Here is a 19596-nt window from a genome sequence, read left to right as displayed (position 1 = left end):
TCATTCTATCCCACTTCAGGTGAGTGAAGTAGAAGAGCCATTTCAGAACACAAACCAATAAAGGATCTGGGGCTCTTGGGGCCATAACTGTGCTGGTGAAACCACATCTCTTCCAAAGGAGGAGACCAGACCTGACTCAGCTCTTTCTCCACCACCAGCCTCTGTTCTCTGGGTGGAGGCCTAGTGGCCTCTGGTAGCCTACAAGCACCCTACCTCCCTAAGCGTGGGGCCAGCCAGGGGCTCACACGCACAGGCACTCACCATACACCGCGATGGTCTTCGTGTCTTGCAGGATGGCATTCCCAGCTGAGACCTGCACTGTGATGGTGTTCATCCCTTCCGAAGTAAACTTGAATGATATGCTTCCCTCCAAGGTGATCAGAGGCTGAAACAGGGGAGGGCACAGAGTGAGGGGACAGCTGGCCAGTCACCGATGAGACAGCCATGAGCTCCGAGCCACCAACCAGCCACTTAAATCAGCACAGGCTCTTCCCGGTGTGCCCCCGTGCAACTGGCTCCATCTGCTTGCCCATCATCTCCAGTCCGGGCCAGAAAGGAGCTATTAGCCATGACCCCAAGTGAGTCTGCCCATTCCCTGTGACTAGAACACCTCTCTTCTGGTGTGATCCTGATTCAGGGCTGGGGAGATGGATAGGTCTTGCTTGCTGGTGGGACAGATCTCTCTATCTGCAACCTACTCATAACAGGCAGGTCTCTTCATACAAAGAAATACTCAGGTTGGACCCACACAGGCAGCTCATGTTAATCGGATGTAGGCAGCAGTTACTGAAAATCTCTAAGCTTCCAGTTGGTCATCTCCGGGGGGTACGATTCATAGAATATTCCAATGGAACACAGCAGCCATGGAAACCAAAACTGTCCTCATTAGACTGGAGTGGCCTTGTGTGGCTTGGCTCCTCTGAAAAGCCCTATCAGCTGTTTCTGGAAGTAGCTGCTATGGAAACAAGTACTAATTGGACAGTGGTTTGAGGACTGAAAAGAAAAATACAATTTGGAGTCGTGCCTGTGATAGAATCAGACGCCGGGATCCTGGAGGAAAAGATGATTAGCCTAATGACCTCCCTCAACTCATTATGCACAAACATTTCTTTCCTGTCTTTTCTTAATTAATTAAAAAATCTAAATTCATGTAACCAACTCCCTGTATAGCAGAGGAAAGACCAATGCCCAGCATAAGAAGCCTACTCAATGTAATCTTTTGAGAATTTGGTTTTCTGCTGTCAGGTTAAAAAACATTAAAAAAAAAAAAGGAGACATAGAAAAAAGTTTAGTACATTCACCTTTTAGCACCAGCTTTTAGGCAAATAACTTAGATTTCTCCTCTGCCACTGTGGGTAGTGGGTCCAATTTAGGCCACATTTACATGCAGAGTTTCAGAAGAAATTTAAAAAAGCTTCGCTTCAGAGGAGTTAAATTAGCAGTAGAGGTGAGCGTTTCCTTCCCCTGCCAGGCATGTAGCAGGTCTGGGCTCAGGGGAGGTTTCCTCCCTGGGCCTGTGCAAGAATTATGACTCCAGTTAAAGCCAACGTTCAGCTCTGGGGTAGAAAAAGATTGGCGTCAGAATAAGATGCACTCTATTTGAAGAGCAAAATCACCAAGTACAAGAGAGTGGTTCTGCTGGAGGAAGACGAAGCTTTCTCATCCTGAGCAGCTCATGCCAGTGCCCTTTGGGGAGGCCTTTGCCCAGACTGCCTTAACTGACATTTGGAAGCAAACTGTAATCTCTGAGAATGGAGGAAGTTCAAAACGGACCTGGTAGCCTGGCATTAGGGGAAGGAAAATACACATGGGAAGCTTTGGATCCGGCCTCCACGTGAAGCAGCTGAACGAGGCAGGAGGAAAGCCCTTCACGTGTGTCCTCCTGACTTTTTCATCTATAAAATGAAGGCCTTAGAGTAAATGAGGTTTAAGATCTCTGCTGCTTTTAAAGTTGCTGCTGACTTTTGATCACAGGGCATGTTTTGGGAAAACAGAAGGGGTAAAGCTGAGAGAAAGGAGTGACCACATCCATTCAGGGGGCCTGGGGCCAGGCTATAATAAGTATTTGTTGCTTTTGACTGTCTGGTATCTACTGGTTTTTTTGGGGGGGGGGCATTTTCCCCCTTCTCTTGGTCCATGTGGTTCCAAGGAGGCTGACTTCAACACCTCTCTTTCTGCCCCGAGCACTGGGAAGGCTTGGTCAATGATACTCCATCCTGGGACTTCTGTTCATTTTCTCTGCTAAGCTGTGAGGGTATAAAGCTCGGGCTGCTGCTAAGGTCTTTGCAAAGGGAAGGCCAGTTGGAGAAGAAGGTAACATGGAGGAAGGCAGAGGTGAGGGGCAGGGGTGGCGTGGTGGGAGACAGAGGGACAGAGGGAACACACTGATGAGATTACTGGAGCACTATGAGCCTGCTGTGCCCGAAGCTAGAACCACCCCTGGACTCTTGAGTTACATAAGCCCTTTCCTCCTTTCTCCCTTCAGCCAGTTTGAGTGGAGCTGTGACTAGATGCTGCATGGAAGGCTGACCCACCTCTGTGTTGTTTCCGTACCACCACACGTAAGTGAGGGTGCCCACTTGGCTGGGCCACAGCACTGCCGTTGCGTTGACCTCTTTGTTCTTTGTTGTGACAAAGGGAAGAGACAGGTGTACATGCTCCAGGGGACCTGAGGCACAAGAGAAAAGACGAGGCATAGAGAAGGAAGATCTTTCTCTGCTTCACCTTCCCTGCTCTGAAGAGAATACATATTCGTTCTGGAAGCCTCCAAAACATCACAGTCATACTCCCTGAGGAAAGTGCTAAGGGGCTTTCCCTACTTTGGAGAAAAGATATCTTGTGACCCACTGTGTCTCAATATTTTCCATTTACTGATCTTTCTGCCAGACCTAAAACCTGAGTTATTTATGTGTAAAACTTTAAAAACTTACAAGTAATTTATGAATTCCTTAAATGAAGAGGCATAATATGAGGATTCATAGGAAGATGCAAAGTCTTTCTAAGAGATCGTATCCGTGGTGGTAAACGAGGATGATGAAAACCTCACGGACTCCATGTGTGTGGCCACGGGGGCAGGGGGTGGTGGTTACGGCACAAATCCCCAAACCATTCTAGATGTCATTATTCTTGACACTTTGTTGGGATTTTCAAGATCTGTATATGTGTAAATCTGTGTGTTTGTGTGTGAGAGTGTGTGTATCTCTCCGCAGGAGTATATTTAACACCACCTGGTTCAAACTGTTTGGTGTTGAGTTCAGCTTGTTCAGGTCAAGTATGCATGAGCAGGGAGAGACAGCTTTGTGGTTCTCTGGATGTGCTCAACTGAAAAAGGGGATGATTCTACTTATGGAGATCCATTAGAGAGAAGCCTTGATCAGATGCACAAACCCACAAAGCTATGAGTTCTCTCTTCAGAGAGAACCAGTAGGGCCCTTCCTCTGACCCCTGGTCTTCCCTTTGAGTCACTTCTCCTAGGCAAAAATGCAGTTTCCTCTGAGGTGAACGTGGCAAAAATCTGTCATCCCACCATTATTCCATGAGGCAGAGAAGAAAGTGTTACCTTTCCACCTGGTTTAATCACTACCTCTTCTGCTAGATCTTTAAATGCGTTTCCTACAGTACTGACTTTGGCCTTTTTTCCCTCCATTTACTGTTCTGCTGAGTAATCTCATCCACACCCTGACCTTCAACAATAAAGTACGTGCTCATAACTCAAAAACCACCTACTTGACTCGGGACTCAATTAGGAGCCAGATGTTCCTAAGAAATTCATTATCCCCCCGCCCCATTTTCTATTCTCCATGTCTTGATGAATGGAAACCAATGTTTATCCAGGGGACCAGACCAGAAGCATAAAGTCAATCTGGATTCCTCATTCCTTGCCACCCATTCTGTGTTGGAAACCACTGGCTTGGTTTCATAAATATCTCTCAGTGAGAGCTCCTCTCACTGTCCCCAATCCTTCCCTGGCTCATACAGCTGGACTATCATGAGCCGTACCAATCTTCCTGCCTCCAACCTGCCCCCAACCTAATCCATCCTCCTGCCCTATGTGTTCAGTGCCTGCCTTCCTCAGTAATAATAAGTTGCACCAAGTGCCAGGGTTCTCAGCCCCCAGAATAAAACATCTAGTCCAAGGTCAGGGTAGAGGAAGTGCAAAGATCTTGAGGGCGAGGTGGTTCTCCATGTTTGCAGAATAGAAAGAAAGCCCAAGTGACTGCATAGAGAGATGGAGGGAAACAGTGGGAGCCAATGAGATCTAAGAGGGATTCAGGACACATAGCATATTGTTTTGTAGGCTCTGAAGTATGCATATGTGTGTTTATATGAGTTCATTCTTACATGTATGCACATTATACATTCATACCACGTATGGCAATGACTAGGTATCTTCTCACACTACAAACTGTTGTGAGAGTGATTTTTTAGAAAGCCAAGTTGATCATGCTACTTGTTCAAAATTAAAATTCCCATTACCTAATGATGATGATGATAGTTAACACATATTGATCTAAAATTTGTGAGACAGAGAACACAGCCTGCAAACTTTCGGAGGGTAAGAGTCTTTCATATTTATCTTTGCATCTAAAGACTAGCATAGTTCCTGAGATGTAGCAGATAATCGAATGTTTGCTGGGTAGGTGAACAGATGGTGCAATTTCTTGTTGCTGCTTTTGTCTATGCTTCTCTCTCTTTAGAGAATTAGAGGCCTGGTGACCAGCATACAGAATAGAATTGATTTTCTGGCTTATAAGCCATATAAGAAGTAGTTGTTCATAAGTCAGAACGGTTCAATGTGCTAAAAAAGGGCACATCTACTGAGTGATGACCATGTGCCACATATTCTGCTAATGACTCTTTTCATTCTCATTTGCTCCTCACAACAACCTCATGAAGCAGGCACTACTATCATTTCCATCTAGAGATGAACAAACAGAGGACAATGATTCTCCCAAGGTCACGCAGCTAGGAAACATCAATTCCGGGGTGTGGGCCAAAGCAGTTTGATTTTAAAGCCCATGCTCTGGCCAGCTGACAAATGCTCAAAAAGATCCCTCCCATCTTCACAAAACAGCTACGAAGAGTCAGTATCTACCCATCACCTAAATGTATCCCAGGCGCTGGCAGGGGCACTTTACATGTGCTCTCATTTCTTACATGGTTCTGCTGTTTCCTATCACTCAGTTTGTTCCAGCAGGTTCTGCCCTGTTATGCCCTGAGGCTTCGGCATAGACTCCTCTCTCAGGGCACCTGTCAGCCTTCGAATCTCAGTTCCAGTGACCAGGCTTCTGGAATGTTCTTTCTGACTCCCCTGATCGGAGGTAAGTGACTCAGCTAGAATACAAGGACTAGATAAGCTCTCTTAAGCATGCCACTTCCATCCTAAAGGGGTTCATTATCTGTGTCTCTCTCACATATGAGTATTGAATATTTTTTAAAGTCTGACCATCAAAGTAAGGACAGTGTCTGTGTGTCCTGTTAATGGCAAAAATGGAATCTTCTTCGGGAAATGTGGTCATTAATTCATTCAACAGTTTCAGAGGGCTGCCACATGTCAGGCATTATTCTAAGTGCTGGGGACACCTGCTACTTGGTGGAGCTCATGTCTTATTGGGGGAGGTGGGCACTGAACACATAAAGCAGCGGTAGGTGATAGAGTGCTGGTTTTGTCTCTCAGGAGAAATGACATGTGAGCAGTGAGCTGAATAAAGTGAAGGAGTGCACCACATACTCTTCGTGATGCTCCAGGGTGAGGGCAGGGCAGGTGCAAAGACCTTGAGCAGGAGATTTGCTTGCCATGTTTGAGGAACAGCAAGAAAGCCCAGGTGGCTGCAGGTGAGAAATGGAGGGAAAGAGTGGGAGCCAATGAGATCTAAGAAGGATTCAGGACTCACAGCATATCGGCTAGTCGGCCCTGAAGTATGCATATGTGTGTTTGTATGAGTTCATTCTTGCAGGTATATGCATTACACATTCATTCAAGTGTGCGCAATTTACCTTTCATATTCCTGCCTTGTCCTCTTGTACTCATTTACTTTTCAGGTGCTTAACACACCTAGTTCGTGCTGCCGAAAAGCCTATCTTTTAAGCATCTCTTCTACGTACAGAGGGTGCAGTCTGCACTAAGCTAGCTGAGCTGTGGAAGTACCACTCCAGCCCCTGGAGGCCCGCAGCTGGCTGGCTGCACTAAATCCAGAGGTGAACAAGCCCCAAGTGGCTCCAGAAGACAGGTGCCTGTGATGCACAAAAAGGACAGCAGGTGGCGCTGCATCATTCCATATGAATCTTCCTGGCAAGGTGGGTGAGGGAACTGGGAAATTGCTTGTGGAATTGGGTCTTCCTCTTTTCTTGTTTAGCCCTAATGTGCTATAGGAAGCAGCTGACGTTTGTGAGGCTGAACATTGTGTGTGTGCACGCGCGTGTGCGCACGGGCACACGCACGCGTGCATGTGTATACACACCTTTGTAATGCTTGCTCTGGACTCTGACATTTGTTTTGGAGACCTCATCTGACCACCAAATTAAATAGTGTGCATGCGTTACATTGCTGTTTGTCTGAAATGTGAAAAATCCTCTAGAAGAAATAAAAGTAGTTCAAAGTATAAAGATGAGATCCTAAAACGGAGTTCCTTAAACTTCAATGTGCAAAAGGATTATACTAATCTGTTCAAGGCAGATTATGATGCACACTTCTAGGAATTCCAATATAGCAGGTCTGGGATGAGGCCTAGGACACTATTTTTATCATGTAATTCTGGGGCAGGTGACTCGTTAAACCACACTTTACAAAACTCAAGTCTGATGTTTGCTGGCCAATATAATAATCACGTGAAAAGTTGCAAAGCTGCATGGGTTTTCAAGAAAACAATCACTTTAAGATAGGAACAGAAAGACATCTGCAAATGGCACCTGTGTACAGATGTAGTTGGGGAGATTTGGGAAGAACTAAAAAATCTGTCTCATCTTTTTTTTGTTTTTTCAAACCTCCCATTCTGCAAATTTGCACAGTTTTCAGTGACTTTTTTCTGCGAGACTGGCTGAGATGGGGTAGCCTTCTGAGCAGAAATTTGCATGTCCTCTAAATTCTACCGCCTGCCCCGCCGGCGGAAGGCAACACTGGCTGCACAATGTGTCTTGTTAGTTTGCCAACTAGCAGAGCGCAGTAAATCCCGTCCCCAAGGACTTTCCAACTGTCAGGTTACAACAGATTACCCAGCCTCCCAGTGAGAACGGCTGGTCCACGCCTGGGAACATCAGAGCAGGCACATCATCTCCATCTGTTTCTGATGACCTTTGCAAACCCATATTAAAAAACCAAAAACCAAAACAAAACAAAGCCCTCTGGCCTTCGGCTCAGGTCATGATCCTGGAGTCCCGGGATTGAGCCCCGCGTCGGGCTCCCTGCTCGGCAGGGAGTCTGCTTCTCCCTCTGACCCTCCTCCCTCTCATGCTCTCTGTCTCTCAGTCTCTCTCTCTCAAATAAATAAATAAAATCTTAAAAAAAAAAAAACCCAGAAAAACAAAGCCCTCTGATTTGGAATCAAATCACCTTTCTGACCTGGAGAGGAGAGAGAGAGTATGCCATCAAGTCAGGCAATGGGCGAGAATTCCAGGCAAGGGAAGGAGTCCTGGTGACAGAGGCAGAGGGCAGGCATGGAAAATGAGCTAAGAGTTGCTGCTCCAAACCCACTAAGGAGAAACACACGCACTGCTTTGTGATGATGGAGAAGCAAGCTTTACTAGCTGATGGGTCACAGCATATTTTGCTTGAAGGAACCTCTGAGAAACAAGATGTGCCTTCCTCACATGACAGAGGAGAAAACCTAGGCTCAGAGAAATGGAGTGACTTGGCAGGAGTTCAGGCCAGCATCTGGACCTAACCACTCCTAACCCAGGCCAATGTTGGTTTGTTTTTTCTACAAAGAATACCCCCTGCCCTGCCCCCAGGCCCTGGGACTGCAGCACCAAAAATTTCCATGATCTCTTTCAGGTTTGAAATTTGGGGGAATGTTAATCACTTATGGTCTTGTTCTGATTTCCTCTTAGAGTAAAACAGCATCAAAGACAAGGTCCTTCTCCAATCTCTGCTTTCTCCATCGGAAAGGTATGCCCATCGTTATGCGAGGCAGAATCCTGCTTCGATAGAGTTAGTACAAAAGGGTTAATTCTTATGCCCAAGGTCAGGCTTAGAAAAGGGTTCCATTATATGAGGTATGCTTATCCAAACACTGAACCCAAGATGAGCCTAACAAAATTAAAATCAGAGCACAAAACTTCCCCTTACAAAGCATCTGCCACTAAGGTAAAAGGCACACTGCTGAGCCACTCAACTAGGCTAATGAGAAGAAAACAAAAAGTGAAAAAGAAACTTATTTCTTTTAGAAGTCCTGGCGTCAGCAACCTTTGATCTCTGTGCTGGTTTCCTTCCCAGGGTCGAGTAAACCTGGCAGAGGGCCAGGGTAGGGAACTAGTCCTCAAGGGATACGATCATTTTTGGGGGCAAGGACGAATCCAAAGGGTGACCAGGAGGGCAAGGTGTGGATGATCTACGGGAGAGCCTGAGAAAGGGAGACTGAAAAGCTGCTGAATTTGAAATCAGTATTCACACGTGGTTAGAGTGCGGTAGATGTTTCATACATATACACGATATGGACTAAAATAACTGTAATTCTTCAGGAGAGCAGCTCTCAAACAAAAATCCTCCCCTTACAGAATAAGCCATGGAAAATGAGAGGCTGCTAGGTAGGTGGTCATTCCCAGCAAATGTACTGGCGTTTGTGCCGTAAGTTAGTTTGGCTACCAATAACCAATGTTTGTGATGTATTTCTGAGAGATTTTCTGACCATTCCTTAGTAAGGAAGATTATTTCTTAGTAAGAGGCACCTCCAGAAAGTCCATACAGGACAGCCTAGAGAGGGGAGGGGCCACCACGGCATCAGAGGGGCCTCTGAAATGTGCCTTGAACCTACACAGTTGTCTAGTGAGTTGCTTATGCTCCTTTGGGACAATCTGCAAAGGGGTGGAGGGGACAAGGGCTGCTGGAGACAAGTTCCATCACCGACAGCACTGACAATGACCTCGGGGATCCAGAGCTGGCATTCCAGACACGGGCAGACCTGAGTCTGAAGCCTGGCTTTGCCAGATAGCAGGTCTGCAATTTCAAATACATTATTCAAGCTCTCTGGCCCCCACTGTTCTTTGTAAAGTAGGGTTTCTAATAGTGCCTACTTCATCAGGTCATTTTGAGAAGTGAGATCATACATGGAAAGAGCTTGCTTAGCACAAGGCTTGGCGCATAGTAATTGCTTAATCAACTTTAGCTGAAAAGAGGCAAGAGGAGTGTGCAGACTGTGAATCTTATAAAGCTTTGCTTAAACCCAAAGAAGGGAGGATGTGTTTCTTCAAAGCACCTTTGTCATGAGTGTGTGGGAGAGGAAGACCAAGAATCACTGATACTGCAGGAATCCTCGGTAATGAACTATCACCCAGGGGATCCCTAAATAGTCTTGTCCCCCACTGGACCACAGCAGCTTAAGAGAAAGGAATCTAGTTGGTATGTTCTGTACTCAGTTCAATGCGCAAGAGGCAGGTAGGAGGCATGGAATACTGCCCAGCCTTAACGCTCTTGGCCTGGAATTTAGAATTAATCTGGACAAGGCCATTCGTAGAAGGAGCTGCTTTCGTTGAAGGCCAGCACCTTATCCATTAGGTCACTGGGGTTTCACGTAGCTACTTTCATTTTAAAGCAAAGCATTTCTGTAGCAACCTAAACATGCCCTAAGCCTGTTTGGGGACACCCGCACACCTGCCACCAGGGGCATTCGTGGCGCACGTTTGTCCTACACGTAACTTAGGAGCTGTCGTGACCTCATCATACTCATTACACCTTCATACTCCTCGACGGGACAAATGCTTCAACACTTCTCAATGCAGCGCTTTCCCTCTCTCAACACCACCTTCCCTCTAACACCAAACATCACAGATAAAGGCCCAGGAAATGCTTTAAAAAAGGAGCAAAAGTCTAAAAGCGTAATTTACAGTGAGACGTATCATGGGAAGAGAGGAATAATCAGATGGGGAGAAATCCCGTCACTTGTGCTCATTCTCAATGTATTAGATTGAGCCATACGCGGGGATTGTTTTTAAATGTTTCTGACTTAAAAGAAGAAAAAGACAAACTCATGTGCGATCAAAGAGCTCGGCCAGTGGCCAGACACAGGGGTGCTGTGTCGGAGGCTCCTGGAAGAGGCACAGTAAGTGCAATGAGAACAAGTTCAAGCAACACAAATCCTAGGATTAGTCAAGCTCCACTCCCTGAATTTCTTTTTACTTTCTCCCCACTTGGCTCTCGTATCCTCCTTCCCCATCTCCTTAGACATAACTGGAGAGCTGCTTCTAGACAGGAGACTCTGGGTTATACTTTAAAAGGGACACGACATTTGAAATAGGTCATAAACCAACAACAGTAATAACATACAAGTTACATGTAAGTACAGGACGGCGCTGTCAGAGCCCAGACTGTTGTCCACCTGCACGGTCACTCGGAAAATGCCCACATTGTGATAGACGTGTTTGATCCCATCTTCCATGGAGCTGAGGTTGACGTAAGACACTGCAATGCCATCACCGAAGTCCACTTGGATGAGTGTCCTCTGGACGTCACCCTGAAAAACAGCCCAACGTCAGAGAAGGGGAGTCGGTGCTGGCCGCTTCTGCCCCGGGGGCCGGGGCTTGTCCCCGCCCCTGGGTCCCTGGCTCAGGGCTAATGGCAGACTCTGGCTCCCTCCTACAGCTGGGAGCATCTGTCTGCATTTGACAGAATCCCTGTGACATTCCCTGGCAGACAGGAGCTTACCAAGATGGATGTTCTCCAAATCTGAAGGGCACCCACCACCAAAAGTTTCAAGGTTTGGAAAACTAAGTCTTTGATAATCCATTCCAATTGGATATTCAATTTCTCTGAGGGATCTGTTTACACTCTTATCGTCCCCATGAATAAAATGTGTACATACACAGCTTTTTAAAGATTCAGCCTACCTGACATGGTTACAGACCTCTTCCCTTGTGTTCAGGACCCTGGAATCCCCTTCTTATTCCTGGTTCTCTTACCATCTTAAAGGAAGGATAAAAGACACCTTGCCTCACACCTGATAGGACACTGGGTTCAGTGCTATTATTATTTAAGATAATGATGGTTACTTCTTTTATACTTCAGTATTTTGTGCTATAAAAAATGATAATATTTTATTCTTCACAGAATCTTAGCTGGGAGAGAAAAATAGGCTACATTTGTCCATTTTACTGGTAGGGAAGCTGAAGTCAGGAAAGACTTCATTATCTGTTCAAGGCTAACACAGCTAGTTAGGGGCAGACCTAGGATTTGAACCTATCTCTGTGGGCTTGGATTTCATTCATTATAGGTGGATAAAGCACAGATGGCTCCTCCAGGCTTGAATCCCAGGGTGCCATTAGCAAGCTGCATGGCTTCATGCAAGTCATTCAGCCTCCCTGAGTCTCGGTTACCTCATCTATGAAATGGGCATAATAATACCTTACTGTCTTCACTCAAGGGGTTGTTATAAGACATGTGAGTTAATTAATCCTCTGTAAAAATTTGGACTAAATCAATGACTGTCAAAACCATGCAGCTGTGAAGGGTGTGCAATCCCCTTTTACAGCTGGATTGGAATCATACACATCTAAATTTCCCAGTGGAAGGTAGGAAGAGGGAGGACAAAAGTCTGCTTTCTAAAATTCCAGACCTGTAAGAAAACGGTTTTGGAATAACAGTAGAGATTCTTAAGGAACAAAGTTTCTTAGACTCAACTGACAAAAACCAGCTTCCTTCCCATGCAGCCCATCCTTTATCAAGTTTTCCTTGTTTGTTTTGTTAGCTTTTCCCATTTTCAGGGAAAAAAAACCTAAAAAAAAAAAAAGACCTTAAAAAAAAAACCCAGAAACCACACACACACAAAAACCCTTTGAACTAAAAAAAAAAGTATTTTCAATTAAGTAAGGTTCATATGGTATCATATTTTTTGAAAAGGCCAAGTTTAAAATGCTGACATTTAAAAGATTAATTCACAGGGAGAGGAAAAGCAGTTCAAATCCTAACCTCTGTGACCTACTCTCCTGATCTATGCCCGGCCAAGCATCGTGTGGGGGGCACACAGCAGGGCAGCTAACTCTCAGGGAGGACATGAGCAAGAATTCTCCCCCCGGGAGGGAGAAAGAAACTGCACTCGGAACCACAAGACAAATTATCCACAAGCCCAGACACTGTGCAATTACTTGAATTCCCTTCGCTAATAAATATAAATGTCAACGATTCTTGCTGACTTGTACTTCATTTGCACAAATCAGACTGGTCAATTTCTCGGTGCTCTTTCTAGTCAGTTCTCCCATGTTTTCTGGATTTTCAACAGAGGTGCTGCCAGCCAATCTTAGGTATGGGCACAGAGGAAGAAACTGCCTTAAAATCTACTCGCATCATTTGGGACAAGTGTCTGAGGGAATTATCAGGAATAGTTAGGGTTAACTGGGTCAGCCATGAAATAAAACAAGCAATATAATTTCTGAGAAAGAGAGGGAGGGAGAGAGTGAAGACGGAAGGAGAAAGAGGGAGAGAGGGAAAGAGGGTAGGGAGGGAAAAGAGGGAGAAAGAGAGAAAGTGAGGAGCGAGGAAGAGAGGGGGTGGGGCATTGAGAGAGAGACTGAGAAAGAAAGAGGGGTTTTGGGTTCTTTGTGGAGACAGAGTGGGCATCAGGTAAGGGTCACCACTGGCAAGAGCACAGAGGGGAGACTCACATCTCAGCTGCTTCCACCTCAGCCCCCACAAGTTACAGCATCTACCCACATACCTGAGAAAAGTCCAACTTGGGCTGCCCTTGCTTGAGTCTCCCAGCCTTGCCCTTTCTGTCTGGTATTCACCACTGTGCTTCTGTGGGCTTGGACTTGGACCTCTTTCAGCGACTTAAAACTCCTCTCAAGTTCTGTCTGGATGTCTACTGTCTTTCATGCTAGGCTTTTGGCCTGAAAGTATTCCTCATTATCCACTCCTGGCAATGTTCCCCACATATGTAACAGGTGAAAGAAGGGAGCCATGGTGTTGGGATGGCTGTATCAGTAGGGCTGCCTTCACAGAGGAGTCATGCTTTTAGGGTACTCGGTCAGGTATTAGGAAGATCTCTCTAGCTCTAGCTCTCGCTCTCACTGGTGTGAGTGCAGGCCCCTGGGCTTGGTCCTCTGTACCAGGAGACAGAGGCACCAAGAGGCCAAGGCAGCAGATTTCATCTCTGCTGTTGGAGCTGTGCCCACTCAAGTGGAACATACCAGATGCCATGCTTTTGCCTTCAGAGGCTCTCAGGTGCTTCATAAGCCTAACACAGCTGTCAGTGCATCGCTTTGGGGCTCATCAGTCATCAGCCTCTGCCTTCCTTGGGCTGTAATTGCCATCTGAGACAGGAATGCCAAAACTCCTTTCAGAGAATAGGAAACAGGGCAAAGGCAAGAGAGCCGAAGTCCTAGATCATCATGGTTAGGCACACTTGCCCTGCTTTAACTGGCTTTCTGGTTATTCATTCATTTACTCAACCAACCAAGCAACTGGCAGATATTTATTGTCTATCTTGTGTCAGGCATGACATGGGAAAATGATGGTAAGTAAATTATAATAAACCAAGCAAAACAGATGTGGTCTGGGCTTTCATGAGCATATGGACTACTAAGTGAGACAGATGAAATAATCCCAGATAAATACAAAGTTTTTACAGGGGATGTTATGAAAGAAAGTCCACGGTGTTCTAAGTTGTACAGTAGGGAGAGGTAGAGAGCTAAAAATCTGATCTGATTGAGAACTTCAAGGAAAGCTTCCCAGAAGAAGTTATATCTGAGCTGACATGACCTTAAGGAAAGAACTGGGGTGCCTGGGTGGCTCAGTTGTTAAGTATCTGCCTTTGGCTCGGGTCATGATCCCAGGGTCCTGGGATGGAGTCCTCCATTTGGCTCCCTGTTCAGCGGGAAGCCTGCTTCTCCCTCTCCCACTCCCCCTGCTTGTGTTCCCTCTCTCACTGTGTCTCTCTCTGTCAAATAAAATCTTAAAAAAAGAAATAACCAAACAAAGGACAGGAGTGAGTGAGATGGAGGTAAGGAGTCCAGGCAATGGTGACAGAGGGACTCAGCTCGGCAAGGGCCCTGTGGCTGTAGGGGGATGGTATAGTCATAGGAAGCTGAAGATAAAGACACAGTAGGGATCAGAGGAGCAAGATGGTGGAGGAGTAGGAGAACTGGATTTTGTTTGGTCCCAGGAATTCACCTGGATAGGGATCAAACCATTCTGAACACCTATGAACTCAACAGGAGATCAAAGAAAAGAATAGCAACAACTCTCTGAACAAAAAAGTGAACACTTTCTGGAAGTCATATTCCATCCCTTCATCATATTAACTCTTATTTTTGAACATATGTAAGTTTTTCTTTCTTTAAAATTTTGAAGGGCATTTCCTTCTAACAGACCAAAATACACCCAAAATCTAGTGTGTGGCGCTGATCTATGCACAAGCCTGATCATATTTGATCATATTCTGTTTTTGTTTTGTTTTGTTTGTTTTTACCTTTTCCTCTTTTTTTCTTTCTTTCCCCCTCTTTTCCCCAGGTTTAAGGTCTTTTCTGATTTGTTTATTGTGTATTTTCTGGGGACGTTGTTACCCTGTTAGCATTTTGTTCTCTCATTCATCTATTCTCCTCTGGACAAAATGACAAGTTGGAAAAAATCACCTCAACAAAAAGAACAAGAGGCAGTACCGACTGCCAGGGACCTACTCAATACGGACATTAGTAAGATGTCAGAACTAGAGTTCAGAATCATGATTTTAAAGATACTAGCTGGGGCGCCTGGGTGGCTCAGTCGTTAAGTGTCTGCCTTCGGCTCAGGTCATGATCCCAGGGTCCTGGGATTGAGTCCCACATCGGGCTCCTTGCTCAGCAAGAAGCCTGCTTCTCTGTCTCCCACTCCCCCTGCTTGTGTTCCTGCTCTCACTGTGTCTCTCTGTCAAATAAATAAATAAAATCTTTAAAAAAAATAAATAAAGATACTAGCTAGGCTTGAAAAAAGCATGGAAGTTATTAGAGAAACCCTTTCTGGAGAAATAAAAGAACTAAAATCTAAACAAGTCAAAATCAAAAAGCTTATTAATGAGGTGCAATAAAAAATGGAGGCTCTCACTGCTAGGATAAGTGAGGCAGAAGAGAGAATTAGTGATATAGAAGACCAAATGATGGAAAATAAAGAAGTTGAGAAAAATCAATAAAAATAGGTCAACACCCCGACATCTAATAGAAAAATTTACAAGTCTCAGAGACAAAGAGAAAATCCTGAAAGAAGCTCGGGAGAAGAGATCTGTAACCTACAATGGTAGAAACATTAGACTGGCAACAGACCTATCGACAGAGACCTGGCAGGCCAGAAAGGACTGGCATGATATCTTCAGAGCACTGAACGAGAAAAATATGCAGCCAAGAATACTATATCCAGCTAGGCTGTCATTGAAAATAGAAGGAGAGATCAAAAGCTGCCAGGACAAACAAAAACTAAAGGAATTTGCAAACACGAAACCAGCCCTCCAAGAAATATTGAAAGGGGTCCTCTAAGCAAAGAGAGAGCCTAAAAGCAGCATAGACCAGAAAGGAACACAGACAATATACAGTAACAGTCACCTGACAGGCAATACAATGGCACTAAATTCATATCTTAAAATAGTTACCCTGAATGTAAATGAGCTAAATACCCCAATCAAAAGACACAGGCTATCAGATTGGATTAAAAAACAAGACCCATCAATATGCGGTCTGCAAGAGACTCATTTTAGACCCAAAGACACCCCCAGATTGAATGTGAGGGGATGGAAAACCTTTAACATGCTAATGGACACCAAAAGAAAGCTGGGGTGGCAATCCTTATATCAGAAAAATTAGATTTTAAACCAAAGACTGTAATAAGAGATGAGGAAGGACACTATATCCTACTTAAAGGGTCTATCCAACAAGAAAATCTAACAATTGTAAATATCTACGCCCCTAACATGGGAGCAGCCAATTATATAAGGCAATTGATAACAAAAGCAAAGAAACACATTGACAACAATACAATAACACTGGGGGACTTTAACACCCCCCTGACTGAAATGGACAGATCATCTAAGCAAAGATCAACAAGGGAATAAAGACTTTAAATGACACACTGGACCAAATGGACTTCACAGACATATTGAGAACATTGCATCCCAAAGCAACAGAATACACATTCTTCTCTAGTGCCCATGGAACATTCTCCAGAATAGATCACATCCTAGATCACAAATCATGTCTTAACTGGTACCAAAAATTGGGATCGTTCCCTGCATATTTTCAGACCACAATGCTTTGAAACTAGAACTCAATCACAAGAGGAAAGTCAGAAAGAAATCAAGTACATGGAGTCTAAGAGCACCCTACTAAAGAATGAATGGGTCAACCAGGAAATTAAAGAAGAATTAAAAAAATTCATGGAAACAAATGAAAATGAAAATACAACTGTCCAAAATCTTTGGGATGCAGCAAAGAGGAAAGTACATAGCAATACAAGCCTTTCTCAAGAAATAAGAAAGGTCTCAAATACACAACCTAACCCTACACCTAAAGGAGCTGGAGAAGGAACAGCAAATAAAGCCTAAACCCAGCAGGAGAAGAGAAATCATAAAGATCAGAGCAGAAATCAATGAACTAGAAACCAAAAGAACAGTAGAAGAGATCAAAGAAACTAGGAGCTTGTTCTTTGAAAGAATTTACAAGATTGAGAAACCCCTGGCCAGGCTTATCAAAAAGAAAAGAGAAAGGACCCAAATCAACAAAATCATGAATGAAAGAGGAGAGACCACAACCAACACCAAAGAAATACAAACAATTATAAGAACATATTATGAGCAACTCTATGCCAGCAAATTAGATAACCTGGAAGAAATGGACGCATTCCTAGAGATGTATCAACTACCAAATATGAACCAAGAAGAAATCGAAAACCCAAACAGACCTATAACCACTAAGGAAATTGAAGCAGTCATCAAAAATCTCCAAACAAACAAAAGCCCAGGGCCAGATGGCTTCCCAGGGGAATTCTACCAGACAGTTTTAGAAGAATTAATACGTATTCTCCCGAAACTGTTCCAAAAAATAGAAATGGAAGGAAAACTTCCAAACTCATTTTATGAGGCCACCATTACCTTGATCCCCAAACCAGAGAAAGACCCCAACAAAAAGGAGAATTACAGACCAATATCCTTGATGAACATGGATGCAAAAATTCTCACCAAAATACTAGCCAATAGGATCCAACAGTACAGTAAAAGGATTATTCACCATGACCAAGTGGGATTTATCCCTGGGCTGCAAGGTTGGTTCAACATCCGCAAATCAATCAACGTGATACAATATATTAACAAAAGAAAGAACAAGAATCATATGATCCTCTCAACGGATGCAGAAAAAGTCATTTGACAAAGTAGAACATCCTTTCTTGATCAAAACTCTTCAGAGTATAGGGATAGAGGGTACATACCTCAAGATCATAAAAGCCATCTATGAAAAACCTACAGCAAATTTCATTTTCAATGGGGAAAAGCTGAGAGCTATCCCCCTAAGGTTAGGAACGCGGCAGAGATGTCCACTATCACCACTCCTACTCAACACAGTATTAGAAGTCCTCGCGACAGCAATCAGACAACAAAAAGAAATCAGAGGCATCCAAATCGGCAAAGAGGAAGTCAAACTCTCACTCTTTGCAGATGATATGCTACTTTATGTGAAAAACCCAAAAGATTCCACCCCAAAACTGCTAGAACTCATACAGGAATTCAGTAAAGTGGCAGGGTATAAAAACAATGCCTAGAAATCAGTGGCATTCCTATACACCAACAACAAGACAGAAGAGAGACAAATTAAGGAGTCGATCCCATTTACAATTGCACCCAAAACCATAAGATACCTAGGAATAAATCTAACAAAGAGGCAAAGGATCTGTACTCAGAAAACTATAAAATACTCATGAAAGAAATTGAGGAAGACACAAAGAAATGGAAAAACTTTCCATGCTCATGGACTGGAAGAACAAATATTGTGAAGGTGTCAATGTTACCTAGAGCAATCTGCACATTCAATGCAATCCCCATCAAAATACTATCCACTTTTTTCAAAGAAATGGAACAAATAATCCTAAAATTTGTATGGAACCAGAAAAGACCCCGAATAGCCAGAGGAATGTTGAAAAAGAAAAGCAAAGCTGGCGGCATCACAATTCCGGACTTCCACCTCTATTACAAAGCTGTCATCATCAAGATAGTATGGTACTGGCACAAAAACAGACACATAGATCAATGGAACAGAATCGAGAGCCCAGAAATGGACCCTCAACTCTATGGCCAAGTCATCTTTGACAAAGCAGGACAGAATGTCCAATGGAAAAAAGACAGTCTCTTCAACAAATGGTGTTAGGAAAATTGGACAGCCACATGCAGAAGAATGAAACTGGACCATTTCCTTACACCACACACAAAAATAGACTCCAAATGGTTGAAAGACCTAAACGTGAGACAGGAGTCCATCAAAATCCTAAAGAAAAACACAGGCAGCATCCTCTTCGACCTCAGCCACAGCAACTTCTTCCTAGAAACATCTCCAAAGGCAAGTGAAGGAAGGGGAAAAATGAACTATTGGGACTTTATCAAGAAAGAAATAGTCAATAGTGAAAGAAACAGCCAACAAAACCGAAAGACAACCAACAGAATGGGAGAAGATATTTGCAAATGACATATCAGATAAAGCGCTAGTATCCAAAATCTATTAAACCCAACACCCAAAGAACAAATGATTCAATCAAGAAATGGGTAGAAGACATGAACAGACATTTTTCCAAAGAAGACATCCAAATGGCCAACAGACACATGAAAAAGTGCTCAACATCGCTCGGCATCAGCGAAATCCAAATCAAAACCTCAATGAGATATCACCTCACACCCGTCAGAATGGCTAAAATTAACAAGTCAGGAAATGACAGATGTTTACAGGGATGCAGAGAAAAGGGAACCCTCCTACACTGTTGGTGGGAATGCAAGCTGGTGCAGCCACTCTGGAAAACAGTATGGAGGTTCCTCAAAAAGTTGAAAATAGAGCTACCATACGATCCAGCAATTGCACTACTGGGTATTTACCCCAAAGATAGAAATGTGGGGATCCAAAGGGGTACATGCACCTCGATATTTATAGCAGCAATGTCCACAATAGCCAAACTGTGGAAAGAGCCAAGATGTCCATCGACAGATGAATGGATAAAGAAGAGGTGGTATATATATATACAATGGAAAATTATGCAGCCATCACAAGGAATGAAATCTTGCCATTTGCAACGACATGGATGGACTGGAGGGTGTTATGCTGAGTGAAATAAGTCAATCAGAGAAAGAAATGTATCATATGACCTCATTGATATGAGGAATTCTTAATCTCAGGAAACAAACTGAGAGTTGCTGGAGAGGTGGGGGGTGGGAGGGATGGGGTGGCTGGGTGATA

The 19596-nt window shown here is 44.1% G+C and overlaps 1 protein-coding gene across 5 annotated transcripts in view; it reads right to left on the bottom strand.

Moving 5' to 3' along the window:
• SORCS1 (sortilin related VPS10 domain containing receptor 1) overlaps positions 1-19596 on the bottom strand; it is a 572578-nt gene that overhangs the window by 37779 nt on the left and 515203 nt on the right. For all 5 annotated transcript variants that reach the window (XM_025880696.2, XM_025880698.2, XM_073904224.1 and 2 more), the window contains exons 19-21: positions 10478-10664; positions 2535-2668; positions 262-385 (exon numbers count right to left, since the gene is read on the bottom strand). In XM_025880696.2, coding sequence (XP_025736481.1) covers positions 262-385; positions 2535-2668; positions 10478-10664 — 445 coding nt within the window. The remainder of the gene's footprint in view (positions 1-261; positions 386-2534; positions 2669-10477; positions 10665-19596) is intronic.

This window comes from Callorhinus ursinus, unplaced genomic scaffold (genome assembly GCF_003265705.2).
Source record: "Callorhinus ursinus isolate GAN/ISIS: 27379988/994484 unplaced genomic scaffold, GSC_fseal_2.0 scaffold20, whole genome shotgun sequence".
Classification (NCBI taxonomy): Eukaryota; Metazoa; Chordata; class Mammalia; order Carnivora; family Otariidae; genus Callorhinus; species Callorhinus ursinus.
Note: the sequence above shows the minus strand (reverse complement) of the source record. Positions and strands in the feature narration are given on the sequence as shown.